The sequence below is a fragment of the Rhincodon typus genome, chromosome 25 (assembly GCF_021869965.1).
Source record: "Rhincodon typus isolate 14 chromosome 25, sRhiTyp1.1, whole genome shotgun sequence".
NCBI classification, from domain to species: domain Eukaryota; kingdom Metazoa; phylum Chordata; class Chondrichthyes; order Orectolobiformes; family Rhincodontidae; genus Rhincodon; species Rhincodon typus.
Window position 1 is genome coordinate 22,396,199 of NC_063356.1, and position 24,107 is coordinate 22,420,305.

A 24,107-nucleotide genomic window follows, 5' to 3' on the forward strand; every position below is an offset into this window, starting at 1 on the left:
ATGATGCTGCTTGGCCTGCTGTGTTCATCCAGCCTTGCACCTTGTTGCCATTGGATGTCCTGTTGCCTGAATATAATAGTCCATTGCAGCTCTGAGTATGTGATTTGAACTAATACTGGATAGCATTGCTGGAGTTGTGTCCAGCAGATGATACTGAAAACTTCAGACAGATATAGAATATATCCACAACAATATTCAGAGAAGAACTGGGAGATGCCCTTGTATCCTGATCAAAATGTTTCCCTCATCTAAACCCACCAACAATGGAGAAACTGGACCTTCATCTCACTGCTGCCTGCAAGGCCTTGCTGAGCACAAAACACACACTGCCTTTACAATTAAACATGACTGCACCTCTAAAATAATTCAATAGAAGATTAATTAATTAATCAATAAATAATTGACATTTCAGAATTCCTTTACAAAGCAATCATGCAGGTATTACTTCCCCAAAATGTACTTCTTCCTGAAGATTTCACTCCTGCTCAAAAGAGAAGGGCCAAGTCTCCAAGACAAATCTTGTACAGCAGCATTTTAACAAAGAGCAGATCCAGTGAGCATACTCTAGGTTGTCAAGGATTCTACTCATATGGGATTGCTAATCTTAGTTGAATACTTTTCCTCCAGGCAGAAATAATCATGAAAAATTACAGACAGGTTAAGGAAAGCAACTCTCCATTATAGATCTTCCATAGAAAATTGGTGATTTCCAATGTCATGTTGATTTGACAATAAATGAAGATCTGTGAATAACTGAAAGATGGGTTGTTAAACCTAAAATAATATTCAGAAATGTTCATCAGTACTTTACCATCATAGAGTTAGAGTATTTTGGTTTTTATCTTAATTAACACCAGCTCTGTACAAAGTAAAGGTCTTCCCATTGCATGCATCATTTTCACCTTTTGTCATTCAGATATCTATTTATATACTAATTATATAACTTCTGAGGGTTAAAATAAGCCTGTTGTTTGAACTGAAAGTGGCTGCAGGTAGTCTGATGTTGCTTTCCAGCTATTTCTAATTAATGCTTCAACCCACCTTTAACCTTCATCAATTTCTATTTAACTTTTAAGTACAGATGAAATGTTCGCAAAGTGCAGATCACTCAATAATGTTGAAACTAAATGTAAAATAGCCTAATTGATTTGTTTTATAATCATGTTGCAAAAATGACTATGTAATTGGTATACTAGACATTACCTACTTTGGACTCTTATTTTGTATTTTTGCTTCTTGACTAGAGTTACTAATTTTCATAGTAGCCACAATGTTTAGCAAGTAATCTAGGAGAAAAATGCTGATGAGAGCGATGGTTCTCTGGTGACTGCAGCTGACATGGCACCATAGCCACTCAGCTGTACAAGGAGTGGAGGTGGAAGATTGGGAATGCAAAAGTGACAGGGGATGCTTTACTTGGGAAACAGTATTTCTACATCCAGACATGTGAATTCAGGATGGCGTGTTGCTCCCTGGGGCCAGAATCAGGGAGGTCATTGAATAGTTTCAGAACTCTCTGGAAGGACAAGATGAACCATCTGAAATTAAGGTCCAGATTGGTACCAATAACTTGGGCAGAAAGAGGAATGGGGCAGATTTTAAGCATCTAACAACAAAAGTGGAAAGCAAGAGCTCAAAGGTACTAGAATAACAAAATAGTAAGGTACTAGGTTGTATCTAAGTAGAGCTCGACCCCATATACGCTCCACAGCGAAGGAAAACCGGAAGTGAGATAATCCAGCTCAACCGACTCCAGAGTTTAAATAACAGGCAGAAAAACACAACAGCACTTCATTGGAGGCTGCACTGATGATGTTACCCAGCAGGGTAATGAAACATCTGTGGAAAAACAACGAACCAGCTCGGCGAGCCAACCAACCACAGCATCCACAACCTGAGCTACAAATCTACTCTAAAACCTTAGAAGGTAGTTCAGGTACTATCACTGTATATTCCCATGAAGGGGCAACGGTAAGGTAAACAAAACTGGAGGTTCCTGGAAGATGGAAAGTAAAGTAAGGCAGTAAAAGGGGGTATATAACAGATGTCATGTGGATAATACATTGAGAACCAGACTAAGTGGAGAGAGGAATTCAGAGAGGAACTGAAACACAGATAAGAGTAGCAAAGAGAAAAGATGAGAAGAGATGGCCTATGAATACAAATATTAATCCTTCTATAAGATTATAAATAGTAAAAGGATGGTAAAAGGAAGAATGGAGTTAATTAAGGCAATAAAAAGTGAATTTTACATATGGAGGCGGAAGCAGAGTTGCATTGCTAAATTAATACTTTGCATCCATCTTTAACAAAGAAGAAGATACTGCCAAAGCTGTTATGGAAGAGAAGATAGTTGAGATACTAGATGGGCTGAAATTTAAAAAAAGAGGACGTACCAGAATTTCTGTCTGTGCTTAAAAAGTGATAAATCACTAAGAATAAACAAAATAAATCCAAAGATACTGAAGGAAATCAGAGAGGAAATTGTGGAGACATAGTTCATAAAGATAGTATTCTAAACTTCCCTACGTACAGAGGTGGTGCCAACTGTTTGAAGAATTGCAAATGTTATATAGCTGTTCAAAACCAGGGTGTAATGAGAAACTGAATAATTACAGGCCCATCAGATTAATCCTGGTGGTAGGGGAGCTTGTAGGAATGATTATCCGGGTCAAAGTTAATAGTCACTTGGAAAAATGTGGATTCATTACTAAAAGCCAGCATGAATTTGTTAAAAGGCAAATTGTGCTTAACTAACCTGTTTAGCTTTTTGATGAGATGACAAAGGAGGTTCATGAGGCTAATTTGGTTGATATGGTTAATCTATATTAATAGCCTAGACTGGAGCGTACAGAACACAATTTCACATTTGCTGTTAATACACAACACAGAAGTGCTGTGAACTCTCAGGAGGATACTGTTAAACTTCAAAAAGGGCATAAATAAACTGGTGTAATCAACATAAAATGCATCAATTTTGAAATATACTGGTTATTGAAGTCAATAGTTCCTCATTCGGTTCCAATGAGGCCAGTGGTTCTTCTGTGCCAATGATCTGATTAGGATCCTACAGTACAGCTATCTCCTCAGGCACTTCAAACCTGAGTTTGGCCTCACCTCATGAATAATATTTGATTTTTATCAATAGGCTCATTTCTCAAGTTTTCTGCTCTGAATGCTTTGCTGCTTCTCCCAGATTTCTTGTCTGATTGAATTCTTGAATAATTAGAAACCCTTTGCAACCAGATACAAGAATAGCTCTAAGAGCTAATGTTCTATCTGCAGCTACACTGACCAACCACTCAGAACAATAACTGAGTTGCTTTTACAGTCAACTGCCAGGACAAAGAGTTGGTAGTAGAATTCTGACCTCCAACTGGAAAACCAATTTGGAGCAATCAAAATGATTTAATATTTTTTGTCGTCCTGAACCTGTCCTGTTTATACTACAGGTTGTGTTCACCGGCAACAGGAAATTAGATATACACATGTACTTAATTGGTTTTGTCAGTCGAGGTAGAATGTTTCTTATTTTCAGGAGGATGTTCTGCCCATGCCATTTATGTGAAAACCTATTGTTGACCAGTACTTTTTTTTAAATTATTCATTCATGGGATGATAGTGTTGCAGGCTAGGCTAGCATTTATTACCCATCCCTAATTGCCCAAAGGGCAGTTAAGAGTCAGCTGTATTGCTATGTGTCTACAGTCACTTGTAGGCCAGACCAGGTAAGGACGGCAGTTTCCTTCCCTGAAAGACATTAGTGAACCTGATGGGTTTTCCCCGACAATCATTAGACTCTTAATTCCAGATTATTTTCCTCCCTCTGTTTTTAATTGAATTCAGATTCCACCATCTGCCATGGTGAGATTTGAACTCGGGTCCCCAGAACATGTTCTGTGGAAGGGTCACCAGACCCTTAACGTTAACTCTGATTTCTCTTCATAGATGCTGCCAGACCTGCTGAGCTTTTCTAGCAACTTCTGTTTTCATTTCTGATTTGCAGCATCCACAGTTCTTTCGGTTTTTATTTTCCCAGAACATTACCTGGGTCTCTGGGTTAACAATTCAGTGATAATACCATTAGGTTACCACCTACCCTCAAAACTTAAAGTCATCTGCATTTAAATTAAGAGATAGCAAGAACTGCAGACGCTGGAGTCAGAGATGACACAGATTTTCTGAAGAAGGATTCCGACCCGAAACGTCAGCTTTCCTGCTCCTCTGATGCTGCCTGGCCGGCTGTGTTCCTCCAGCTCCACACTGTGTTATCTCTGCATTTAAATTAAGACCTGCATTTTATCTGACATAAAAACAATGAATGGTGAAAACATTTACCAGGTTGGGTAACATCTGTGGAGAGAGAAATAGGATGATCTTTCATCAGAACTGGGGAAAGTTAAAGATGAAATTGATTTTTAACAAAGGGTCAGTGATGGAAAAAGCAAAGGAAGGTCTGTGATAGGTTTGAAGATAAGAGAGAAGGATTGATAGAGTTAATCTTCCGGGGCTAAATAAAAGATCTACCTAGAGCTGGACAAAAAAATGCAACAGAAAGCAAACACAACTGGGCTAGAGATTAAAGTCTGCTATAGCTAAAAAGTGACTGTAGAGTGCCTGATGAAATGATGAGGTGCCGTTCCTCAAATTTACATTGACCCTTCCTGGAACCATGCAGTGGGCTGAGGATAGGGTTGACAGTCTAGGTGCAATGTGGAGAATTAAAATTACAGGCTATCAGAAGCTCAGGGTCATGCTGGTGGACCATACAATGGTTTTTATCTGCACTGGCTGAAGGACATCCCTGACAGGTAGGATGAGTAAAAACATTTTTCTGCCCTTTTACAGAACTGGCACAAATACTAGTCAGTTGGTCTGCCATAGGCTGTGTACATTGGATAACCAAACATTGTGCATTGAAAATTATCTCAAAATACAAAGCGTCATTCAGCCAGCAGGACCATTTTTCATAAGGTTTCCGGCGAGAAATTTATGACTTATATTTTTGAACAAAAATCTTTCAATTGGGTTTAAGTTTCTGTTGCATGTTGAACATTATTTTCTTGCATGTTGTGGTTGAATGAAGTCTTTATAATTCAGTATTATGCTGTCTGTGAGGACAAAATATTTCTCACAGCACGGTGGCACAGTGGTTAGCACTGCTGCCTCACAGCGCCAGGGACCCGGGTTCAATTCCAGCGTTGGGCGACTGTCTGTGTGGAGTTTGCACATTCTCTGCACGTCTGCGTGGGTTTCCTCCCACAGTCCAAAGATGTGCAGGTTAGGTGGATTGGCCATGCTAAATTGCCCGTAGTGTTCAGGGAGGTGTAGATTAGGTGGGTTATAGGGGGATGGGTCTGGGTGGGATGCTCTGAGGTTCGGTGTGGACTTGTTGGGCCGAAGGGCCTGTTTCCACATTGTAGGGATTCTATGATTTCTTTCCTTATGTCTCATAATTCTATTTTTTGAGTTTCCAAAATGATTTATGAAAGAAATGTGAAAAATTTACATTTTCACTGGCTATTTCGTCTATGACATAAAGGATTTGAATGTCAAAGGTTAAATCAATTTCTACATGTAATGAGACCCTACTTATCAGTAAAGATAACTCAAGTATGACTGAGTTGGTAATTGGAAACACTTCAACCTTAAGCTGAGTTTATTAGGTGATGTTACAATTTTGTATTTAGATTTGTATCTCTTAATCATTATGGACCCCAATTTTGACTATGCATAGAACACCATGTATATAATGCCTGCTGTTCTGCCATTAACATTGCAGAGACTTTCAAATGGATCAATTGATCCCAACGATGAGGTCAGCCAGGTTGTGGAGATGCAGGATTTACTGGAGAAACAGAACTTTGAGGTGACCCAGATGAAAGAACGTCTGTCTGTACTATCAGCACGTGTGGCAGAGCTGGAGGAAGATCTGGACACTGCCAGGAAAGATCTGATCAGATCAGAGGAAATGAATAACAAGTATCAGCGAGACATCAGAGAGGTGAGGTGTGATCTCATTCAAATGGTCAAAATTTAAATGTGCTATATTTCTGTGCATTGAGTGAAAAATGTTTTCATCGGAAATGTTAACAAAATTTTACAACTGTTTGCATTTTTTGTAATTGGCCTAGTTGTTCCTATTTTGAGTATCCAGAATCTTCAGTGTAAAGACTTTTTCAGGTATATATAGAAACTACCAATAATTTATTATTGAGAATTTTTCCCCAGTAATGCGGTGTTAGGTAATTAGATCAAAATATGATTAAACATTCCATAAACCTCACATATATACTTGATTCCATATCACTGCATGCTTAATGTTGCTGCCTTTAATTACTAGAAGATCAAACATATTCTGAATTTTGCTTTCCCCCTACCATCACAATTATTTGAGTACCACCATTTACTAGGGCACACCATTCACAGACCAAAAAAGTGACAGGCCTGTTGTTCAGAGTCTGATGAGGTCATTTTGAACAGGTCAGAATAGAGTACGATAATGGTAAGGATTCACTGTCCCTTTCAATGCTGAAGAATTTTCATATTCCAAGTTCATATTTGGCATTCTTGTTGTGGTGAATAGACAGTGAAAGAGGGGTAGACTCCCTCAATCGCTTTGTAATCCTGAACATTGAACTCAGATTTTTCTTGCTCCTTGTGTTTGGATCCTTTGATTATTCCCATTATTGCACGCAAGTGCTCTATCACGGAAGCAGGAAGCTTTCTATTGTTAATACCTCCACTAGACCACAGCTCTTTAACCAGTCATTAGGAAATGCATGAGGAAAATCCAGATGACCAACCAACAATTATTCTACTATCTGCAAGACCTTTAGCTTAACCATTTTCCATGAAAACGATTTATACAAAGCTGGGATTGGGAACTTGTCATGACATAAAGTAGCCTCGTTCCTCTAGGTACAGTGAAATCATAAGCACTACAAAACCTTGCTATGTCTACAACAGAGAAATCTGATTATTACCCCAGTTTTAACCTACACCAGAGCTTTACAGCTGTGGACGTGCTCAGAAGTAAATGCCCGTGTGGCCAAACCACAGACTAGTTACCTGACTGTCCATGTAAAACTTCAACTCACCTTTTGGATTCCAGGGCGAAAGCAGAAAACTTTGGAGCTGTGGGTCTCTAGCCATAGAAAGGTACCAAGAGAGGTAATAAGAAATAAGTAGTGTTGAGGTTTGACCCCAGGTTAAAGTCCAACACGTTTATTTGAAATCACAAGCTTTTGGTGCATGAAGGGGCTGAACCCCGAAAGCTTGTGATTTCGAGTAAACCTATTGGACTATAACCTGGTGTCGTGTGATTTTTGTCTTTATCCACCCCAGTCAAACACTGGCACCTCCACATCAGTTTTGACCTGAACTGTCCAGTGTACTGGATGACGATGATGTACCATGACCTAACTGATGTTGTTGTGCTTGAACATCGGAATTCATTTCCTCAGCAGCCTCCACACTTTTAAGTGAGTGACAAAATTTATCGGCTAAGCAATTTCGGTGATTTTAGGGAGTGTTGTTGATTCTGAGTCACAGATCTCAAGCTGGTAAAGAAACTGATGATTTCGGAATGTCCCAGTGTGCTCCATGACCAAAAAAAAATTTGTGTTTGAAGTGCATTCGCTGTTGTTATTCAGAGAAACATGTAGCAAGGAGTCAGTGAGCCATGAGGTAAATTGCCAATTATCCTTTTTAATTGTGATAATTGAGAGAGAAATATTGGCTCAGGGACTAGGGGAAAAGTGCCTCAACTTCTCTTTATATGATACCTTTGGCATTTGTTCACCCAGTTAAGGACATCTCATATAATGCAGACCCTAGCTCAGTGCTGCACTGAAGTGTCACCTTTGATTGTCAAGGGGCTTGAATCCATAACCTTCTGGTCTGAGATGAGAGTGAACCAGTTTTGTGGTGCCCTGATGTTAATTTAACACACACACTTTTGTTGGTTTTAGGCAATGGCACAGAAGGAGGATATGGAAGAAAGAATCACAACACTTGAAAAGCGTTATTTAGCTGCACAGAGAGAGTCCACGTCAGTGCACGATCTTAATGACAAACTTGAAAGTGAACTCGCGAATAAGGAATCTCTACACCGCCAGGTAAAATGCTTTTAGTTGCTAAAACAATTAATGTGGATATTAAAGCTATGTATTTGGCTTTTTCCCTTCAAACACGTAACAATGAAGTGACCATCACTCCAACAGTCTGGCATGTTTTCAGTGAAATGTTCAGGATAGCTGGATGAAATAGATGAAGCTATTATAATATATATGCACTCTAAGAAACCATTTCTCCTCTTTCTCTGCTTCAATACAAAGAGAGCAGTGACTTGCCTGACAGCTTTTGTAAGTAATCTGTACAGGGCGAGTTAGGTTAACTCTGCCCCTCAGTGAAAAACATGCTTGTCCATTCCCCGATAACCTGCCGAAGATTGAAAATGCATTTTAAAATAAATCACTGATTTTATCATACGTTCTGCCACAGTGCATAAGTGTACTCACCTTCTATAGCATGAGGCTGACTAGTCAGCAGCACTTTTAATGAGAGAATGCCCATGTCAACAGTGTTCCACATGAATCTGCATGATTAATGTAATCCAGGGATTACAGTCTAAGGACATGGGAAAGGCCATTTAGGACTGAGATAAACTGAAATTTCTTCACCCAGAGAGTGGTGAGCCTGTGAATTCACTGTCACAGAAAGCAGTCGAGGCCAAACCACTGACTGTTTTCAAGAAGGAGTCGATAGTTCTTAGGGCTAAAGGGATCAAAGGGTACGGGACAAAAGTGGGAACAGAATACGAAGTTGGATGATCAGCCATGATCACGTTGAATGGAGGAGCAGGCTCAAAGGGCTGAATGGCCTTCTCCTGTTCCTATTTTCTGTGTTTCTATGAATAGGGCAGCCAACTTGGAGGCATGGGGTCAGTGACAGATTCAAACCAATATTGTGGTTTAAATCTTTAGTCAGTTAATTGCCACCTGCTGTTGCTTATCGTTTTTAAATTGCCACCACAAATTGTTTCTGAACCACTAAACATTTTGATTACATGGTGTTTACAGGGGGTCTGTGTAGGTGTGTGAAGATTCTGTCATGTGACTGCACTTGTTCTCTGCGTGGTTTATGCTTTGGGGTGAAGAGGTGGTCTTGATGCTCAGCTTTGAATGAAGAAATTCCCCTTTTTTGTCATCGTCTTGATTTTGGATTGCTGATGCTGGCTTCTTTCTGCTCCAGTACTGCCGACCTGCCTTCCCCCTAGAAGTAATGTAATGTGTTGAATGGGTTATATTGAGTGGATCTGGGAGAAGTGGTCCCAGATCACTCTTTACTGTTTAAGCTCAAGTCAAAGAGAAAATATCATTTGTCCTATTGGCACTTCAGATGCAAATGTAGTTTGCATAATTCCTGCCTACTTCTAAAGTTAGAAAACAAGTTATCATTGTTAAAAATTACAGCATTTTGTTTGGAAAGAACAATAGATGGAGAACAAAAATGAAACAGGTGGCAGGTTGGATGTGCTATTTTAATCATTGAGAGATATTTTCCTCTGTCTGTTAATTTTAATCATTGAGAGATATTTTCCTCTGTCTGCTAATTTTAGTTGTGGAAGTAAATGCAAAGTGTTGTACTTTGCTTGACAGCTCCAGACTCCATCACCAGCATTCATTATAAATAAATAGATAAAATGCAGAATTTAATAATGTCAAGTTGCACTGCAGGATTTAATGCTTACTGTTTTCAAATGTATAATAAATTAATTGACTAACTTCACTTAACATCCTTCATCTATTAAAACGTGATGAAATGCAAATGATGATTAAATGCTAGTGGTATAAAAATAGCACCTGTATTTTGCTTCCTTTCAAGTTTTTCTCTGCTGTTTAATATACAGATGATGCAAGTTATGAGGCATATAATTTTACTTGTTTTTTTGTTTTCATTTTCAAATAGAATGGAAAGAGGTGAGGTGAAAGGGCTGGAGGTGGTCCATGCTGGTTTAATGCACAACGTGGGTATGTTTCACTGTCTCAGTCATTGCTTAGTTCAGGATCTATGTCTCAACCAGATCTTGAAGCTAAGGGGAGAACCCAGTGCTTCACTCAAGAATAAAGGGACAATTGGCATTAATTAGATGAGACTCCGACAGACCACCACATCAGATTAAGAAGTAGCGCTTGCAAATGCTGGAGGAGAAATTTCTGGTTCCAGGCTCAATTGTAGAAAGTCAGCGATGAAATAAGAAACAATGGTTTAGGGTATAATTGAATTTTTAAATAAAGCCTTGTTTTAGTTCTATCTACATTAATGAAAAGTAATCAAATTTAAACAATGTTACATAGAATAGTTTTTAATACTTAAAGCACAAATTTTAAACTTAAAATGACACTTCAGATTGATTTGTATGATGCAAATGCTTGATAGATTCAACTAATTAAGGGATTGGCTTGGGTGGTTAACACAGTAGGCTGTGGCTTTTTCACTGAGTACTACCTGCCTCATTGCAGAAAAGGGAAAGAAGCAGAATGCATGTTACTGTAACACTCGTGCACTAGCAACTCATAGTTTTCTTTTATATAGAGTGAAGAGAAGAATCGACATATCCAGGAACTGTTGGAGCTGGCTGAGCAAAAGCTACAGCAGACAATGAGGAAGGCTGAGACATTGCCTGAGGTGGAGGCTGAACTTGCACAACGGGTCGCAGCTTTAACCAAGGTGTGTGCTGTCAATGTGGTAACCAGTCTTCCAATAGGAAGGAACCTCTCCTAACGAAGCCTATAAGAGCCCTTTTTTAACCCTTGATTCAGTTTTTTTTTTGTTATATGCCAGCAGATAAATATTTTTGAACGGAATCCAAGACCACTTTTCTTAGTTTAAGCTATTTTTGAGTTAACCACATTTCATAGAACTCTCACATGACTGGTTACCAGCTCTCCATATTTCTACAACCAGTCCTCACCCTATTAGCCTTTAAATAATATCTCAATCACCTCTTCTTTTGCTCCATTGGGTCTCAGGCATCCCTTTAAACCTTATTAGATAATAACATTTTTCATCCCTCTTTCAAAAGATTTTTGAGTTTGTGTTTCTTGGTTTGGGATTTGAAGAATGAAATATAGTGACCTACTTCAATATTTTGAGGGAAAAAAAAGAGAAAGAGCACTCTGGTGATGAAGAGAAAGCACAGGCTCTGGCTGTGATATTTCATGCTTCGTGTGAAGCTTTGAACCTAACTAATTAAGGGCTTGTCACTCATTTTGCAGTTGATATAGCTGCAGAGCTTCACTTCATTAGATTCTCTAAAAGCACTTTTGTTCTGATTGACTAAAACTGTCCATTTAAAGTTGGTTGCAAATATCTCTACACGACAGATGATGTAATGCTTAACACCCTTAGTGGAGACATTTTCCCAGCCGCCCTCATATCTCTGTATCTTTCTTACAATTTCAGCTCAGAATAATAAAGATTTGATTTAAGCAGTTGGAGTACTCAAGTACTCTCATTTGTAACTTGGTGCTAATTTACAACTTCAAGAGATGCTGCTGATGTTGCTGCTTGTAGCTACTCCTACCAGGAAATCTACTGTAACATATGCCATGTTTGTCTGGCTTGTACCATCCTCAGAAATCCATTGTAGATAGTCTGCAACTGTTCTAACATTTGTCATTTAGCTACACCGAGATCGATCCCTTTTTCTGTTACCCTCCACTTTGCACTCTAGCAGAGATTTCTGCAACTGTCCAGCTTTGACCAGTTGGCCAATATACTGACATTTTTTTCTGATGAAGGGTCTAGGCCCGAAACGTCAGCCTCTCTGCTCCTATGATGCTGCTTGGCCTGCTGTGTTCATCCAGCCCTGCACCTTGTTGTCTCGGATTCTCCAGCATCTGCAGTTCCTACTATCTACTGACATTTTATCTTCTGTATGCCACATTTTAGCATTCTTTCTGCTGTTGCGATTTCAAGTACCTCTTCCATTTTTCTTATGATCTTTATATACAATTTAAGCAAACACAATAGCATCCACATTTTGAAGGATTCTATTTCCTCCCTCTGTTGGGACTGTATTATAGACCCCCAAATAGCCAGCTGTACTAGAGAAGCAGATGTGTAGAGAGATTGCAGATACCTATAGGAATAATAGAGTAGTATTGGTTGGGGGTTTTAATTTCCCCTGGATTGACATGGGCCACCCAGAGTGTAAAAGGCCTGGACAGGGTGGAATTTGTCAAATGTGTCCAAGAAAGTTTCCTAAACCAATACGTAGAGGGCCCTAGTTGGGAGAGTGCAACACTGGACCTCAATTTAAGAAAGGAGGTTGGGCAAGTGACTGAAGTGTCAGTCGGAGAGCACTTTGAGTCCAGTGACCATAACTCTCTTAGTTTTGACACAGTTATGGAAAAGAAAATAGGACAGGTCCACAGGTGCTGAACTGAATCAGGGCCATCTTTGGGGCCATTTGGCAGGATCTAGCAGAAGTCGATTGGGTGAGTCTGTTTGAAGGAAAAGGAACAATCGTCAAATGGGAGGCTTTTAAAAGTGTGATATCAAGAGTCCAGAGACAGTATGTCCCTATGAGGGTGGAGGGTGAAGGGAAAAGCTGGCAGGTTTAGGGATCCCTGGCTGACGAGGGAATTTTGAGGCTCTGGTCAGGAAAAGAAAGAAGGTATACATTGGGTTTAAGCTAGTAGGTTCAAGTGAATTGCTAGATGATTATAAAAGTGTAGGAACACACTCAGGAGGGAAATCAGAAGAGTAAAAAGAGGGTATGAGATTGATCTGGCAGATAGGGTTAAAGAAAATCCCAAGAGGTTCTATAGCTATATTAAGAGCAAGAGGGTGGCTAGGAAGAGAATACAATCCCTTAAAGATCAACATGGCCGTCTATGTGTGGAGCCACAGAAGATGCGGGAGAATTTTAATGAATATTTCTCCTCATTGTTTAATGAGGAGAGAAACATAGATGCTAAGGAAATAAAGGAAACAAGTGGGGATGTTTTGGACCATATACTTACTACCAGAGAGGAGGTGTTTGCAGCCTTAAAGTGCATTAAGGGGGATAAATCCCCCAAGCTTGATCAAGTTCATCCTTGGACATCACAGGCCAGTGAGTCTGATGTCAGTGGTAGGCTAGTTATTGGAGAGGATACTGAGGGATAGGATCAACCGACATTTGGATAGTCAAGGTTTGATTAGGGATAGTCAGCGTGGATTTGTGCGCGGGAAGTCATGTCTGACAAATCTTTTAGAGTTTTGCAAAGAGGTAACCAAGAGGATGAATGAGGTTAGGGCAGTGGATGTTGTCTATATGGACTTTAGTAAGGCCTTTAACAAGGCCCCACACAGCAGGCTAGTCATGAAGGTTAGGTGGCATGGGATCCAGGGAGAGCTAGCTAATTGGTTTCAAAATTGGCTTATTAGTAAGCTTGTGGATGATACAAAATCAGGAGGTATTGTTGATAGTGAGGAAGGTTATTAAGAATTACAGAGGGATCTTGATCAGATGAGGAAGTGGATCAATACAGATGTGTGAGGCGTTGCACTTTGAAAAGTCAAACCAAGTAGGACTTATACAGTAAATGGTAAGGCCCTGAGGGATATTGTGGAACAGAGGGACCTAGGAATACAAGTACATAGTTCGTTGAAAGCGGCGTCACAGGTATACCGGGTTTTAAAGAAGGCGTTTCGCATGCTGGCCTTCATCAGTCAAGGCATTGAGTATAGGAGTTGGGATGTTACATTATAGTTGTACAAGTTGGTGAGGCCACACTTGGAGTATTGTGTACTGTTTTGGTCACCCTGTTAGAGGAAAGACATAGTTGAACTGGAAAGTGTGAAAAATAGATGTATGAGGATGTTGCCAGGACTAGTAGGCCTGAGTTATAGGGAGAGGTTGGCCAGGATAGTGTATTTTTCCTTGGATAGTAGGAGAATGAGGGATGACCTTATTGAGGTGTATAAAATCATGAGGGGCATAGATAGGATGTATTCATATAATCTTTCTGCCAGGGATGGGGAATTGAAAACTGGAGGGCATAGGTGTAAGGTGAAAGGGAGAAGATGTAATAAGGAATTGAGGGGCAACCTCTTCACGCAGACAGTGGTGCGTATATGGAATGGGCTGCCGGAGAAAGTGGTTGAGGCAAGTACAATAGCAACATTAAAAAAAAATTGTATGGCTACATGGATGGGAAGGGTTTAGAGGGATATGGACCAAATGTGGCAATTGGAACTAGCTGAGTGGTCAGCATGGGCCAGTTTGGGCTGAAGAGCCTGTTTCCATGCTGTATTACTCTGCCTCTATTTTCTTCCACAAATCTTTAATTATTGTCCAGGTTTCTGAGGTGCAGGCAAGTGGGTAGAATTAGCATCTTAAAAGTTTTCCTTTGTTACAAGGTTATTTTGTTTTTGTAAACACATCTTCACAAAATTACATATAGCTATGTCTATCCTTCTTCCAACTTCTGCATCACATTTGCACTCTTCTGTTGTCATTTGCTCCAAATCGACACACTTATTCATGTGTCTCGGTGGGATGCCAACCACTTAAGTTTTCAGCCTAATTTTTTCTCATGTCTTTCTTCTAATGACTTATTTTTGTCATTCTGGTGTTTGAGTTTAATCCATATTCTAAACATCTAGTTTTTATTTGATCAGTGATATTTTGTAGGACCCTTCTGATTCTGCCTGCGTAGCTGTATTCCCAGTGCACACAAGTATGTTATGTGCTTGTTTTCAGTTTCTATCAGATGTTATTCTTTGAATATCTGTCTGTGCACAGCCCCATTGTACACCTCTCTGGTTAATGTATGTCTGATTCTCTGTCTTCTAGCCTGATGTGTGCTATTCTGTCCCACTAGAGACTCAGGAAAAATCTTACATCTTTCTTCTAGACATCACGTTTCAGCAACATGTCTCTTTGGGTGCTAAACAGGATTGGGTTTTTTCGTCATCTATGAAGCATATGTAAATATTCTTGTTTACTTTGAGATATTTACCCATGATATTTTTTTAAAGTAAATTCAAGTATGAAAATCTTAGTGTGTACAATCAGAATAATCAGTTCTCAGAACAAGAAACAGAAGTCAAATGCAATATCTTGGAAGAAGCATACGACATGCTGGAAAGGGCCTGTTGGCAAAAGGGAAAATGAAAAAAATGAAAGGACTGGATATTGCATGACATCCTAGCAATGATGACAGAGAGGAGATACAACTGAGTATGATCATATTGAAAGTAAACAATGTACGTGAGGCAGGCTAAAGAGACGTGGTATGATGAGTTGTGTAAAGTAGTATTGGAGATGGAAAGAAATCACAAAATGAGAGTTATGCAGGAGAAGATGAAATCTTTGACAGATAGTGAGAATGAGATCACAACAGATTTTTTTCTAAAAGACACAGATAGCAAAATATTGTTTGAAAGGGCTGCAGGAGCAGAACAATGAGCAAAATATGTGAGTTGTGCAATAATTCTAATCAAGGGAATCCTCAAGATATCGAGGCAAGTGATGATATTAGAGGTAAAGAATGCTTTGAACTTGTTGAGTGCCAGAAAAGCTCTAGGAATAAATGAAGCCACAATAGAACATGTAAAAGCCCTTGGAGAAACAGAATTAGAAGAGATGACACAAGTTTGTGATCAAATTACGTACCGAAGGATAAATTCCAAGTAACTTCAGGCATTCATTATGTTACTTAAGAAACTTAAAGCAATAGAGTGCTATCAGTTTAGAACTCTGAGCTTAGTGAGTCATCTCATTAAAGTGACTTTGAAAATCATAATAGAAGGAAATAAGACACATCTGAAGCCAAGATTAGTGAACAGTCTTGATTTAAGCATGGAGTAGAACAACAGAGGGAATGTCTTACCTAATAACGATCATCAACAAATATCAAGAAGCAAACAAGAATATTTATATATACGTCATGCCGTACTCTGAATCGAAAAATCTTTCAAAAATTCCCTTGTGATCTTTATTCCTATGCTGAATTGGGAAGTGATTAGGATTTCTAAAGGAAACTCCCCCCCCCATGTCCTGGGATAGTAGGAACTGCAGATGTTGGACAATCCGAGACAACAAGGTGCAGAGCTGAATGAACACAGCAGGCCAAGCAGCATCATAGGGTCTAGGCCCGAAACGTCAGCCTTCCTGCTCCTATGATGCTGCTTGGCCTGCTGTGTTCATCCAGCTCTGCACCTTGTTGTCCCCCCATGTCCTGCTAGCTTTTATAGTTGTCTCTGCAAAATGATAATTCACATGTAGCTCTTAACAAGTACTTGCCAGCTTCAACATTGCCTACAGTGCAAGTGGCATTGAAAACTGCAGGGGGTAATTCATGTGTAAAGTTCACTATTGAGCACCAATAGTTAACAATAAAATGGCAGTCCTGTCATTATTTTGGTGCTCTTCCTTCCCAAGAATATTGAAGGCAAGTTGTCTATTGTTTATGTTCCTTAAATCTCTGAACTGTCTGTGAATGCCTTCCAATTTCTTTCTCTGAAGGATGGATTAGATAGTTGTTGGATGAATGAGAAAGCAATAAATTGTATGCTGAATTGTACTGTAACAGACACAGCTATAAAGCATATGTTGTGGGGAGATGATCGGTAAGACCCTTTATCTGTGAGACCATAAAAATAGGTTTCTGTGATGGTGCAGCAAACAGCATTATAGTAATAAATGTAGCATTTTTAAACATTTTCTTATTGTAAATCAGCTAAGCTACTAAATTAATCAACAACAGGATTTAACATTAAAATGAAACTCCTCTGCATTCACTGATCTGTTCTTTTCTTTCTTCCTTTTTCTACACTCCTTCCTATTTCAGCTTCAAACTCATTTATCCTTTTCCTTTAAATTGAAATGATAATTTACTTGGCATCCCCTCTTCCCCCATTCATACATTTTGGATGAGGAAGAAACTTCAAACAAAAAGTGCAGAGATAAACTAGCTTTAATGTCTGCTTTTCTAGCTTACAAAAAGCCTAATCAAAAATGTTTGGGTGGTCACCAACATTACATGTAAGTTTTTTGGTTTTGTGCATGCTTTTCTTTTAATGCATTGAATCTTTAATTGGTTTTGTATGGGTGCCCATGCAGTGTTCAATCTGCAACAAGCTCTGTGTGATAACATGGCAACAGGTTGCTGTACAACATAGCACTCTCTCAGCTTAGTGGGAATGCCAGTGGTCAGCTTGCCAGAACAATCTTTGCAACAAAGATTGTGCCACAACAAGGAAATGTTTTGCTGCAAATGAGTGAACTCATCAGTGGCATGTGCTGTCAGCAGGCTGCCTAGCAGTAGCTCAGAAAGGCATTTTGCAGCATTGCCTGATGAAAGCCCTGATCACCTCCATCGGAAGGACAAGGGCAGCAGCAGGTACATGGGCAAACTATCATTTACAAACTCTCCTACAAGGCATACACCATCCTGGCTTAAATACGTGTCAAATCCTGGAAATAGTAACCCAACCGTACTGTGGCCCATGTAGGAAATCAATCCACAATTGCAAAGGTACAGGGCTCCTTCTTCCCAAGGGCAATTAGGGAAGGCTGATTAATGCCTGTCTCACCCAACGACACCCGTGGCTTGAGAATTATTAGTGAAAATATGTTCAACAGCATTCTTGAGGATAAAGTATAAGGTGCTAGGTTCACAGTTTATTCAATGTTTTTAAGCTGACAGATTTTCAACAACGTGTTATTAATTGTATTCAAGACCATTTCAGTACCCAAAACTTGTGGAGCATTATTGTTCAGAGCCTTACAATGACGTTCAATTTTCAAATAGACTGGATTTTCCAATGGCTAGGTAGTTGATACTGTAGGTGGGAGTTCCAGTGAAACCCCACTGTAACAGATTCTGAGGGAATTGCCCAAGAAATTGAAGACTCCACTGGACAATTCCCCAACACTTCTTGGAACCTTCTAAAAGTATCCATTTAAACCAGAGAATTTGCAGAGTTTTGCTGCAGCTAGTACTCACTCGGAAAGGTTAAACAATGAAAAGCTGAGTCTAATGCCTGACTAACTATTAATCTGACGCCCTAATTTACCCCGCACCTCTGACTAACTGTTAACCTGACCCGTCCCAATGCAGCCCACGCCACCCATCCCCCACTCTGACTGCACCTCTTCCACAATCCTTGCACCCTCCAGACCTTGACATGAAACCCCCTCTCCTCCAGCACCCAGCACCTACCATCTCCCCCATCAGGACCTGACATTTGCTGTCTCCACTCAGCACCTCATGTCCTGTATTAAATCACAGAATGTGGCAACTAATTTTGGAGGACCAGTTTCGAGGTGGTCACCAGAGATGCAGACAGAGAGGTCCAGGAAGGAGAGGGAGGTATCGGAGATGGTCTAGGTGAATTTGAGGTTGGGGTGAAAGGTGTTGGTAAAGTTGATGAACTGTTCAAGCTCCTCGTGGGAGCACGAGGCAGCGCCAATACAGTCATCGATGTAACGGAGTAAGATGTGGGGGATAGTGCCAGTGTAGCTGCGGAAGAGGGATTATTCCACGTATCCTACGAAGAGGCAGGCATAGCTTGGGCCCATGCGTGTTCCCATGGCCACTCCCCTAACTAATGTTGTGGATAACAGAGGCAAGATTTGCCTCCCTTTAACTGTTCTGCACTTAGAGGACAAAGAGGACCGAGGCACACTGTGCATTTCTGTAGGATCAATGATTGCAATCTCATGCTAGAAATGCAGAGATCTTTCTTAATGTATAAAAAGTAGGAGCAGAATGGCTATCAGACCATGATTGCCATTCCTTGGAAAATCGACCCAATATTTGTACTGTTTTAATTGAATTTGCATTATATTCTTGCTAATTCATTGACAAGAACTGTCTTTGTCAGGAAATAAATAATAAGAAGTTTCCATAGTTAAGGTATTGATTGTTTTCAGAGCAAGAAATTTCACACACGGAATCAAAGTGCTTGATGGAGTTCCAAGGTTGAAATGCTTATTGATCTTGTGCTGGTGCCTGCACTTTTGCTGTTAGATGAGCATTAAATTTATATAACGGTATCTATCTGAAATAGATAACTCGTTTAAACAGCTGGCACTGCCATAATTGTCTGAAAGACTTCCTTCTTTCCAAAGCATGCAATGCTTCCGCTAAACCCATTTAATCCAGTCATGGTCCAAGCCATTACAATTTAGAGCCTTGTTAATTTAACCAGAGTAAACACATCTATATTTATCACAAAAATTGATTTGCACAGCTTTCATACATCAATTGTTAGTAATGCAATCAATTCAATTCACTTTCTTTCTACATTTAAAAGATGTTGGCATTGATCCTGGGCAAAATCAAATGTTTGAGGATAACCACAGACTTGAGAAACATTCAGCTGTTCGCTCAGTATCTGTTGGGGTTTTGGACAAGTATAAGAATTTGCAGTTAAATTAACTCTTCCTCCTCAGCTGCTGACTGATGAGCTCAGCATTTCCAGCAGTTTCTGTTTCTACATTTATGGCTTTTATCGCAGTACATTTTTGTTCTTCTTGCTGTTCTGCAGAGTTTGGGTTAGACACCTGTCATTCCTTATTTCCTGTTTTGCTTTACTTTCAATTTCATTATTGGTCAGTGGACAGGATAAGATGCAAATACTGTGTACATTTAGAACAGAGCATAATCTCTTGGGAAAACAGCAGAGTTTTTAATAATCTGCAGAAGCCATTGCTATTCCGAAATGTGATTTTGAATTAGGTGTAATTACTTTTAAGTTTTAACCACAAAAGATTGTTATGGGCCAGACCAAAACCCTTTAAATATATGAAGAAGATAACCTGGACCATAACTTTCTCTTGTTTTAATTACAAGTGCCAAGTGTTGTGTTCCAGGTGCAATTCGATTGGTCAAACTACCAGACTTGAAGCAAAACACACTTTATTCATGCGCTATAGTTAAAATACAACAAAAGAAAGAATTGGAATAACTTAACTCAATTGGAAAACTTAACAGAATACTAGATTACTTAACTACTAGACAGTAACTGTTCCAATATAGTAACATCCCATAAACACACCCTTGGCAATGATAAATTCAGTAAAAATAGATTGTGACATATGCAATTCTAGCAGCAGGAAGAGAACTCCAGCTTTTAGTTATAATAGAGAGAGGAAAACCAACTTCCATATCCAGCTTCAAGACCCCAGCAACTGCAGAAAGCTAAAACTAAAAAAAAATCCTGGTTCAGTGGAAGCTTGACCCCACCCATTCAGGCTGCTTCTATTGTTCCAACTTAAAAAAAACCTAAGGCATCATTAGCTGTTTACTTTATTAGCTTTGGAGCAGACTGCTCATTACCTCTATCCTAATTTTCCTTCACTAATAAAAGGACCAAATACACCTCTTAAAGCCATAATATCGTGACAAGATGTTATATCAAACTATGAATTCCTTGGGAAGAAACAGTAAAATTCAACAATGTGCATTCTGAAGAGGAAATGTACATGCCCTGTTAAAACATGATTTTCTTCATTCTCTTTCACAACTTCCTCTGCTAGTGTATATGTGTATAAAAGCCTTAAGTGGCCAACATATACATTGCAACCTTCAATACACTACAGTCTGAAAGATAGAGGAAGGTGTGGAGTCTTTCTCTGAAGTGACCAGTAATAGCTGCAGTCATTATTGTGCAGAAGCCAATGACATTACGTAGACGTATTATTGTGTGGTAAGAGGTGATTAGGGTTGGGGAAGAAGTTATAATTTTATGAAGGAGTGAACAGAAGATGTGCGTTTTTAACTGTGTAATTCTGAGAAGAATTCTGATTAAATTGAATTGTGCATGGCTTCAAAGGCAAACACCTTATGCTTTTTAACATAACAAGATACCTGATTATCACTGCTGAGATCTGGTACATTTATTGGCAATCTCTTGGGTTGAGTATGATTGCCTTCCATAAGGACATCTACTTGTGGATCCTCAAATGACTGAAGAGGCCAATCAGGGATCCACAGATTCCATTGCAGTGTGGGAATTGGTGAGTGTTCATGGTGGTTGGAGTTGGTGGTAGGTGGGCCTTCCTGATATTCTGTCTGTCCTTCTATTCAATGGCATGGCGGAGATCATTTCCATGGCATATATGAACCTGATGGTTCTTCAGTGATTCTGGTTTGTAACCATGTCCACCCAGTTGTTGATGTCAATGTGGAGTTTCTTCAGGTTGGTCCAGATGTTATCATTGAAGTGTTTCTTTTGGCCACCGGGGCATGCTGACCTTCCTTCAGCAGCAAGTACATGATATGTTTTGGTAGACATGCGTTGGGCATTTGGATTTTGTGGCTGGTCCATCAGAATTGTTGTTGAATTATGGTTCTGGTGATGCTGGCTACGTTGGCCTCTCCCAAGACACTGGTGTTAGTGCGCTTGTCTTCCCAAGTGAAGCACGGGATTTTTCATAGGGATCTCTGTGGAGTTGTTCCAGTGCATTAAGGTGTCTACTGTAGGTAGTTCACGTTTCAGCTCCATATGGCAGTGTGGGAAGGATAACTGAGTTTGAAGGCCAGAAGTTTAGTCTGGACCCATCAATTATGGTCTTCAAACACCACTCTTCGGAGTCGGGCACAGGCTCCACTGGCACAGCACAGAGGGTGTTGTATTTCTGCAGTGATGTTGGCCTGGGAGGAGAGAAGGCTGTCGAGATATGGGAAGTGATCCACATTTTCAGGGGATGGTTGTTAACCCTTACTGTTGGAGGGACTGGAGGATGGTGGTTGATGGAGTACCAGTGTTTTTTTTATGTTAAGGGTAAGGCATAGGAGCTTATACCTTGGCAAAGTCATCCAAGATGCTCTGCAGATCTTCCACAGAGTGTGCAGCGATGGTGTTGTCATCAGCATACTGAAAATCCAAAATGGAAGTGGTGGAGACCTTTGGCTTGAAACTATTATGGTTGAACAGCATGTCGTCCATACGATAAATGATCTGAATTCCCTTGGGCATGTTTTGGCCAGTGAGATGGAGGATGGCAACAATGGAGATGGTGGACAGGGTGAGTACGATGATGCAGCTGTGCATAATCCCTGTCTCTGCAGTGAAAGGTGCACACTCTAGTCCACAGTTGCTAAGCACTGTAGCAGACATGTCATCATGCAGCAGTCTCTGCATCCTGAGCATCCTGCCCATGAGGGCAGTCATATCATGATCGTATCCACTTGAGACCCTGATGGTTAACTGTGTCAGAGGCCTTGGTTAGATCAGTGAAGGCCAGGTAAATTGTTTGTTTCTGTTCCTCACAATTTTTGTTTTGTAATTGACGTGCTGTGAAGATCATGTCTCTTGTTCCTCTGGATGAGTGGAAGCTACACTGTGATTCAGGGAGGTTTTACTCCGATAACAGCACAAGTCTATTGACAAGGACATATGCAAGTACTTTGTGAGTGGTTGACAGAGGGAGATGCCTCTGTAATTCCCACAGTCAGCCTTGTCACCTTTATCAATATGGTCGCAATCAGAGCATCCCTGAGCTCCAAGAAGAGTTTTTTGAGCCAAATCTTCAAGAGCAAAGCTTGTTTGTGTTCATGCTGCTGTGGGCCACCTTCCTTTAGGATCTCAGCAGCTATCTTATCAGGACCAGCAGCTTTTTTGTTTCTTAGGCTTCTTATAGCACCTTGCACTTTGGTCGCACTGGGATGTTCTCCTGTGTCACCTTACATGGGTCTGTGAGGAATTTGATTGATGATTTCCAGGTAAAGATTGATATTACATTGAGGAGTTCATGGAAATGTTCTCTCCAGCAAGTGTTTATTGCCTCGTTGTTCTTGAGCAGTGGTTGTCGGTCTTTAGAGTGCAGGGGGTTTAGACCACAATAGCTTAGACTGTATACTGCTTTGGTGGTACTAAAGAAGCTTCTTGTGTCACTGGCATCTGCCAGCTGCTGGATTTCCAAGGCATTATCAGTCCACCATTTGTTTTTGAGCTCCCTTACCTTCTCCTGGGCATCACCTTCAGCTTTGGTATAGGCCCGGCTTTTAGCGTTGCAGTTGATATCATTCTGCCAGTCACACAAGGTCATCCTTTATTTTTGGAGATGATCCTTTCAGTTTCCACATCATTCTCATCAAATCAGTCCTGATGGTTTCTAGACTTGTACCCGGGGGTGTTACTGCAGGCGCTGAGAATGGTTGATTTAAGCAGACTCCAGTGTTCTCCTATGTCCTCTGGGTATTCTGAGGTAAGTTTTTAGCAAGTGAGACTTGTAGATGTAGCATAGTGACCGTGTCACCCAGGCTCTCGATGTTGAAACTTGGCCAAGTCTGCTTCTACTGAACCTTCCTCTTTGTGTAGTCTGATGGACATTGTGGAATGGATAAGGTGGTGATCAGTCCAGCAGCCACCTGAGCCAATCATAGCTGTGGTGACATTCACGTCCCGATTGTTCGCTTCAGGATCCATGACATAATCAATAAGATGTCATTGTTTCGATTGTGGGTGCCTCCAAGATGCTTTGAATTTGATGGAAGCGTGTGTTTGTGATGGTGAGATTATACTCAATGCATTTTGTGAAAAGAAGGATTCTGCTGGAGTTGATGTTGCCAATATCTTCCCTTCCTATGGTGCCATTCCAAAGGTTGTGGTCTCGACTAACCCTGGCATTGGAGTCTCCAAGAAGACCTATCTTGTCCTCCTCAGGGTTGCGTGACAACAGTGTGTCAAAGTTGGCATAGAAAGTCTCCTTTACTTCCTCCTCTGAGTCAAGGGTCAGGGCATAAGCGCTCACAACCGTAGCCATCTCGTTGTTGGTGAGCATCAGGCTAATGGTGATGATTCGGTCATTGATCTCCATATGAAGTTCAGTTGGGTCCATCAGGGTTCTTACATCAGCAGCAAATCAGTCTTCCAAAGGTAAACAATTGTTGCAGCCTTGCTCTGTTCCTGCCTATTTCTGGGCTAACAACGTTAACAATCTTGCTTCACATCCTGTAAATGTCAAGCTTTTGAGTTCATATTTTTAGGGAAAATATAGAACATTAGTTTTCCATGAGTAATAGTTCCAAGGGGTTGAAGTCCATGATGGTTCATTGGAGCTACCGACGCTGCTAACAAGACTGAAAAAAAAAATG

General features: G+C 40.2%; 1 protein-coding gene across 1 annotated transcript in view; it reads left to right on the forward strand.

Annotated features, from left to right (window-relative positions):
• LOC109913884 (liprin-alpha-4-like) overlaps positions 1-24,107 on the forward strand; it is a 166,699-nt gene that overhangs the window by 66,663 nt on the left and 75,929 nt on the right. Inside the window, exons 4-6 of the mRNA XM_048611834.1 lie at positions 5,783-6,004; positions 7,974-8,120; positions 10,600-10,734. Of these exons, the coding sequence (XP_048467791.1) occupies positions 5,783-6,004; positions 7,974-8,120; positions 10,600-10,734 (504 nt within the window). The remainder of the gene's footprint in view (positions 1-5,782; positions 6,005-7,973; positions 8,121-10,599; positions 10,735-24,107) is intronic.